At 39.1% G+C, this 8213-nt stretch overlaps 1 protein-coding gene across 1 annotated transcript; it reads left to right on the forward strand.

Moving 5' to 3' along the window:
- Positions 1-3517: 3517 nt before the first annotated feature.
- Positions 3518-3898, forward strand: LOC133766254 (ras-related protein Rab-4B-like; the record flags this gene model as incomplete). The annotated part of the gene is made up of 1 exon (XM_062199969.1): positions 3518-3898. A coding segment is annotated over one exon (381 nt), but the record flags the coding sequence as incomplete, so codon positions are not given.
- Positions 3899-8213: the final 4315 nt, after the last annotated feature.

The following is an 8213-nucleotide window of genomic DNA, read 5'->3' on the forward strand; positions in this document are numbered from 1 at the left end:
GCTCCAGAAGTCCTGTAATTCCAAAATTGTCCAACATTACTGCCAAAATCCTGTTTGTCTATGATAACCTGCAATTGAAAGCAACACATTTGGAGAAGCACTATATAGGTACAAATTGTCAATAGAGTGAAAGGAAACTAGGAGCTTCAGAGCAAATGAAAGCAAGCTACAATAAGCTAAACAGGAAAGAGAGTCTAGATCCTGAGGAAGGAAGCTGATAACAAAGGCATAACATGGACTCCAGACAGCCTCAGAAGGGTGATTTAACTTTTTTCAACAAATATATGTTGACTGCCTGTTCATACCAGGCCCTGTTCTAGATGCTGGGGCTTTATAATGGCTTTATAGCCATTATAAACACAATTTTTATAATCTCTCTATATATTAACTACCACAAACAAGAGAAAATGTGACATTTTCCTTTTTGGGTCTGGCTTATTTCACTTAGCATAGAGTTCTCCTCTTGCATCAATTTTTTAAAATTATTTTCATTCCTTTTTTTGGCTGAGTAATAGTCCATCGTGTATAATATATCATATTTTCTTTATCCAGTCATTAGTGATGGACATGTAGATTGACTCTGTATCTTAAAACAATTTTTACCCTTATTAAAACATTTCAAAAATATTATTTACTGAAGAAACTCAAATTTTGAAAGTCACTAAATGTAAACATTATATTTCAAATGTCTACATAAAACAGATACCATTTTAAAAAAGTGTTTTAACATAGGCTAAGAGAATACAAGAATTCTTCATATCATAAGAAAATAACAACTATAGAAAAATGGTCAAGAAACATCCACAGAAGAAAAAACAAAATGGAAAATAAATATGTAGGATTCTTAATGCCAACAGTGATAAATTAAATGCATAATCATGTCACAAAAAATATTATTTCACAGCTAAAATAACAAAAATAAGAGTGTACTGATATCATATGTTAGCAAGAATATAGGGGAGTTCTCAGAAGTTACTGGTAGGAGATTAAATTGGTAGAGCTTCTTTGGAGAATGTTTGGGCCATTGCTGCTCAATAAAAATGTAATGTGAGCCACAAATGCAAGCCATACTTTCCAGTAGCCACCATTTCAGAAAGTAAAAAGAAACAGGGAAAGTTAATTTAAATAATATATTTTATTTAACCCAGTATACCCAAAATGTTATTTCAACGTGTAATTCATCTTTAAAATTACTCAATATTTTATGAGCATACTTCAAATGGAAAATGAAATTCAAAGTTTATTTTAGTATAAAACACTTGAAATTTCTGCATAGTTTTCTATAATACACATTTTCCATTAATTTCTGAATGATCCTTCATACATTATTTCATACTGTCTTTAAAATTGAATATATATTTTACACTTACAGCACATCTCAGCTTCCTGCTAATGTGCCTGGGAAGCAGTGCATGATGGCGCTAGTATTTGGGTGCATGCCACCCATGTGGGAGACCCAGATGGAGTTCCTGGCTCCTGGCTTCTGCCTGGCTGTTGCAGCCATTTGGGGAATGAACCAGCAGTTAGAAGATCTCCCTCCTTCTCTCTCTCTCTCTCTCTCTCTCTCTCTCTCTCTGTGTGTGTCCCTCTCTTTCTCATACTCTGCCTTTCAAATAACTAAGTAAAATCTTTTCTAAAAAAGTGGGATCTGTCCTTAATGTGTTGTCCAATGTGAAGTAATGCTATAACTAGTACTGAAACAGTATTTTTACACTTTGTGTTTCTGTGTGGGTGCAAACTGATGAAATCCTTACTTAGTATATACTGAATCGATCTCCTGTATATAAAGATAATTGAAAATGAAAAAAAAAACTTGGTTTTAAATTGGAAATTGCATAGAAAATTAATCAATTTTTTAAAAATATCGTGTAGGATCTCTGTCCTTAATGTGCTATACATTGTGATTTAATGCTATAACTAGTACTCCAACAGTATTTTTCACTTTGTGTTACTATGTGGGGGCAAACTGTTGAAATCTTTCTCAATATATACTAAACTGATCTTCTGTATATAAAGAGAATTGAAAATGAATCTTGATGTGAATGGAAGGGGAGAGGGAGCAGGAAAGGGGAGGGTTGCGGGTGAGAGGGAAGTTTGGAGGGGAAGCCATTATAATCCATAAGCTGTACATTGGAAATTTATATTCATTAAATAAAAGTTTTTAAAAAAGTAAATAGAGAAGAACATATAGTATAATATCACTTCAGTTAAAAAAAAAAACTTCCAAACCATATTATCTATTCCTTAAGAACCTATCTAAATCGTATATATTTATATACACATATATGTAACAAGTTAAAGGCATATAAGAAAATTATAGATATTAAAGTCTGTATTTACCAGCGCCGCCGTAGCTCAATAGGCTAATCCTCTGCCTGTGGCACCGGCATACCGGGTTCTAGTCCCGGTTACCCCTATTCCAGTCCAACTCTCTGCTATGGCCCGGGAGTGCAGTGGAGGATGGCCCAAGTGCTTGGGCCCTGCACCTGCATGGGAGACCAGGAGAAGCACCTGGCTCCTGGCTTCAGATCAGCACAGTGCGCCGGCCGTAGCGCGCCAGCTGCAGCGGCCATTGGGGGGTGAACCAACGGACAAGGAAGACCTTTCTCTCTGTCTCTCTCTCACTGTCCACTCTGCCTGTCCAAAAAATTAAAAAATAAATAAATAAAGTCTGTATTTACCAAGAAAAAAGAGAGCTGATCTAGGAGTGGAACAAAAAGGATTTCAATTATATTGATGATGTTATATTTCCTAAATTAGGTGGTTTATATATTTTTATCAGTCATTTTACTATATTTGCATATTGTATATTTTATAATATTTGCAGAAAGTCAGTAGTGGATAGAATATTCCAAAGTGTCAGTTCCCTGATCAATAAGAACAATGTTTAGATTCTGATTTTTCCCCCTGCTTTTCAAATAGTGAATAGAGATTTAAATTGTTTTAGGAAGAAGCATATGACCTGTAACCACTTTTCCCTGCATTGCCTCTTTAGAAGTTAAGTTTGGCTCATGTATGTTTTAAAAAAATAAATGTATTTGTTTATTTTTTTTGAAAGGCAGAGTTACAGGGAGAGAGGGAGAGAGAGAGAGAGAGATTTTCCATCCACTGGTTCTCTCACCAAATGGGGCTGCAATGGTTGAGGCTGGGCCAGGCTCAAACATGAACCTGGATCTCTTCTGAGTCCCCCTCATGGGTACAGGAACCAAATATTTGGGCTATCTTCCACTGTTTCCCAGGCACTTTAGCAGGGAGCTGAATTGGAGGTAGAGCAGCCGGAACTTGAACTAGAATTCATATGGGATGAAGACATCACAGGCAGGGGCTTAACCCACTGTGCTACAACGTGGAGCAGCAACAGCTGGCCCATAGGTAGGTGCAGGAAGAGGACAGCTAAGTACACACTGGACGATTCCCTTGAATGGAAGGGTCAGTTCCTGCTTTGCCCTGGGTATATGTGTAGACTGAGCTTGTTAATGGAGAACGGCAATGAATAGCTCATGTCATCTTGCCCTGACATGACATCACCAGCCGGGAGACATGCAACTCGCTGGCTGCCTGGCTGACCGCCGTCCGCACTCCAGCCAGCCCCAATATCGTAGTCATCCTCTGTGGGAACAAGAAAGACCTGGACCCTGAGCGTGAGGTCACTTTCCTGGAGGCCTCCCACTTTGCCCAGGAGAACGAGCTGATATTCTTGGAAACGAGCGCTCTCTGGGGTGAGAACGTGGAGGAGGCCTTCCTGAAGTGCGACTGCACCATCCTCAACAAGATCGACCCAGGCAAGCTGGACCCGGAGAGGATGGGCTCAGGCATCCAGTATGGCGACGCCTCACTTCACCCGCTGTGGCAGCCGCGGAGCGCCCAGGCTGTGACCCCTCAGCCCGGTGGCTGCTGAGACCTGCGGAGCCAGCTTACCTGTTCCCCAGGACCAGCCCTGTCCTTCTGGCTGGGGCCCACATCCGGGCCCCAGGAAGCCGTGTCCCAGCTGCCCTGGCCCCAGAGAAGCTGCCCCACCACCTGTCCCCCTTCCCTGGCCTGGTGGGCCTGGCTTTGGGGCAAGACTGAGCCATGGGGAAAGGGGGAACCTGTGTCCCCCCGGGATCCCTAACCATACCCCAAGAGCTCCCAAAGCCTGAGACTAGGGCCATTCGGCCCGCAGTCCCCGCCTGGCCCTGTTGTCACCAGTACGTGTTATTTATTACCTGGAGGCCTGTCCCTTCCCCTCCCGACCCCCATAAAGCGTTGTTTACCAAAAAAAAATGCAGATGATTTTATGACTCAGGATTCTATTAGGATTGCTCTAGCTTGGACATAGCAGCAAACACATACACAAATCTCATTCACCTCATCAGTGTAATTGTCAACAGCTACCAGACCAAATTCCACAAAAAAGCAAGGTGAGTGGATGTCTGCTCTGTAGCCAATATTTTGGGAAATATACCTCATTGGTACCAAAATACACACACACACACACACGATTTCAAACGAATTAAAAAATCCCACATTTTTTAGAAGTCAAACTACTGATTCAGGCACTCTTCTTGGAAATTTGTACAGCTTCAAAGACTCTCCTACCAAAAGCCAACTACAATGAAAACATTTTTCTTAAAAATTAAGGACTTTATGTACTAGAGTGTATTCTTTGAATAATATGTACTATTATTTTATGCAATGAGTAATATAATCTATTATTCATAGTCTGTAGAACACTAAACACTAAACTCCAAGGTAACATGTTACTTGTATATTCTTTGATACAACCTGTATTTTGCAAATTTACCTGATGATAAAAAAATCACCTTGAGACTGTCATGAAGCCTGTTCTTCCTGGCCCCTCCCGGTGCCTGCAGAGTTAGAATCTCTGGAGTAGGACTTTATCTTTTATGACAGGTTACCTAGGTGTGATACATAGGCCTGTGGCATCAGCATCAGTGGGAGATGGGCGGGTACTGTGAGAAATCCAAGTTAACACATTTTTGAATGTCTTTGAATCAGAAGTTCTCTGGTTAGGGGCTCACCAATCTGTCTTTTAACAGGCCTTCCCCATGACAGTGAAGTCCCTAAACTTTGTGAACTACTGGCCTATGGTGTGGTTAGTCACAGCCTACCAGGAGGCTCCCTGACTTCAGTGTCACCTGAAAGCTCATGAGAAATGCAATCTCTCAGATGCCATCCCATCCATCTGAAGCAAAATCTGTCCTTGAACATCCCCAGGTGATTAGCAGGGCCACTGAGGTCTGAAACCATTGTTCTTTCAACAAGGATTTAGCATTTTTCCTAAGTCCCATGTCCCATCCTGCTCTGCTCTGTGTCAGTTTTGTGACCTTAGCCACATTATTTGTTCTCTCTCATCCTTAATTTCCTCTCCAGCAAAGTGAGCATGATGATAATGCCTCTGATGATCTGCAGAGTAACTTTCTGAAGATGAAGCTGGATCATGGATTCATAGTGCTTAGCATGATGGCTGGCACACAGCAGATGCTCAATGAGAAGTAGCTATGGTCATTTTCTGACCATCTTTTAAAAAGAACACACTTGTCTAACCCTGGAAAGATATTTACAGAGAAGGACAAATAAGATTGTCAAAATATATGATTAGATCAGTAGATCACAAACACATGAGCCTGAAATATTGGGATAGTTGAGCTTTGAAACTCTCAGAATAGGTATTTTAGCATTTAAAGCCTAAAACACACATTTAGACAATAACTGCAAAAAAGACTTGGAGAAGGACAATCCATCATGAATAGAGTTTTCTCAATAAATGAAGAGCATTAGGAGGCCTTGCCAGACTAACCGAAGGTATTCATCAAGAAAGTACAATAATTTTGGTCTCAAATTCCTTTTGTTAAAAAATACGAAGAGAAGTTAAAAATAAGTGAAATTGTCAGCTTTTTCATCCCCAACTCACTCTGACAAAGTTATAAAATGAATTGCTTCTCATTTTAGTACTCTGCGGCTCTTTACAAAGATAAAAACAATTAAGGGAATAAACACAAAATCAATTATTTCATTAATGTGTTTCCTCACCAGTTCAAATGGTTAGAAAAACCACTTTTATACATTTTTTTTAATCTGGCTTGGTATCTAGGGGCATCCGTATTCTTCATTGGTTGTGAAATGGCTCTTCCCTATTACAAATATCTCTTGCTTTCTGCCTTATTCGAAAGCAATGGAATTAGAATGTGTTTAACGGGAACATAAAGTTCAATTAATGACATATCTTGTCCTCTGGTGCAGCTGCAGGAGTGCCCAGCTATGGCAGGAGACCTCCAGGAATGGATTTTGTGAATTAACTGCTGCTGAAAAGCCAACAGAGGGAGCACAAACCATTGTTTTTTGTGACACATTAAAAAAAGTTATTAAAAATAAACTTTCCTGATGACATAATCATAAGATGAAAAAAATTATTACATGTATCTAGATTTTAAAAAGGCCTTCATCAGGTACTAACAACTAGAATGAGCTATATTTTCATATTTAAAATTCTGTCAGAAAGAGATTAATGATTTAGGGGAAAACATTTTTATAATTAAGGGAAGGAGCTGGTCTGATTTTTTTTTTTTTTGCCTTCTCTGTATTTGTGAAGCTTTAGAAATGTCCTTAAAAATTTTTGACTCATTCTAATGCCTTTTCTTGATCATTCCATCCTTTCTGTGAACCACAGCGCTCTCTACCTAGAGTGGCATTAGAGGGAGAGAAATCAGTTGTATAGCCTCACTTTCTAAAAATTCAAGTCTTAAACCTGAAATGTTCCTTTCTCAAAGGAATCTTACTTTTCATCTATATTTGTATGTATAAATATATATATATATATATACATATATATATAGAAAAAATCCAGAGACTCCTTAATGTTTTTGTCTATGGACATTTTACATTATTTGATTTCTCAAATGAGAATTAGAAAATGAACTCTATTGCCATTTAAAGTAGATTTTTCAGGATAGGCATTTAGCCTAGTGGTTAACATGCCTCAGGCTCAAATAAGACCTTCTGGGTTTGAGGCCCAGTGCTGGCTCCTGACTACAGCTTCCTGCCAGTGCTCACTGGTTCAAATAGTTGGATCTCTGCCATCCACGTGAGAGAGCTGGATTGAGTTCCTACCTCCCAGCTTTGGCCTGCCTGGCTCAGCCCTGCTATTGCTGGTATCTGGGGAATAAAGCAGCAAATGGGAGCTCTCTGTCTCTCTGCCTCTCAAATAGTGTTTTTTTTTTTTTAATTTCAGTAAGTTCTTCCTAAAACTGCTACTTACCAGTTCTTGATTTTTCAGTGAAAACTTTAATATTAGAATCTATACAAATGTCCATACAATCAACACTTTAATAATTTTTAGATATTTGGCTATTTAAAATATAGACAGTTGTCCCCATACTTACCTTCCCACAGTCACTCTACAAAGATATCTGTCAGTGATGATATGCCCCTAGGAATATATGTTCACTTTGGTAAAAACCTTCAGGGTAAAATACTTTAAAGACTGTATACTAGAGATGATATTTGTGTTAATTAGGTATATATGAATGGTTTCCTATGTCTCTGATAGTTTGTGAGTAAAGAATTTTGCTGCCACAAACACAAAAATAAATATTTAACACCCTGTTTTTATTGCTTTGTCGCAATTGTGATAGCGTTGTGACTACTGGCGAGTCAAATATTTAAACCAAACTGCCAGCTGCTGCGGTCCTGCAAAAGGCCCTCTTCGTAACCAGCTGTGCCTTGTAAAGTGGATTGTTGCCTTCTCCCGCACCACTACTTTATTTTATCAGCAGGCTGTGGTTGGTTGTTTTTCCATCATCCAAACATACCTGGCCTCATTGGAGTTTTATTTGTTGTAACTGCTAGAGGAGATTTTACGTATGTCCTAATCTAAAACATGAACCCTAGCAGCATCCCCTCCTGCCTTGTTTGGGAGCATGCAGGGGCAATGCATATAATAAAATTTGGTGAATGTTGCTGTTAAAAGTGCCTTATAAGGAATACAGTCATTTGGACTGCTTTGCTGGTGTGAGCTCACAAAGATAACTTTTTAAACTGGTTTGTAGGATATACTGTGTCTTATTATTTTCCCATGTTCAATGCAGTCTTGTGTTTGACCCCCATGATATCAGTATTAAAGCTACCTCCATACATATGGCCGCCAGAATGTACCAAAGGGAAATGGTTAAGTGATTTAAATTCTTTACCACTGAAAGCGTTCAGCTTATTGA

Source organism: Lepus europaeus, chromosome 9 (assembly GCF_033115175.1).
Source record: "Lepus europaeus isolate LE1 chromosome 9, mLepTim1.pri, whole genome shotgun sequence".
Classification (NCBI taxonomy): domain Eukaryota; kingdom Metazoa; phylum Chordata; class Mammalia; order Lagomorpha; family Leporidae; genus Lepus; species Lepus europaeus.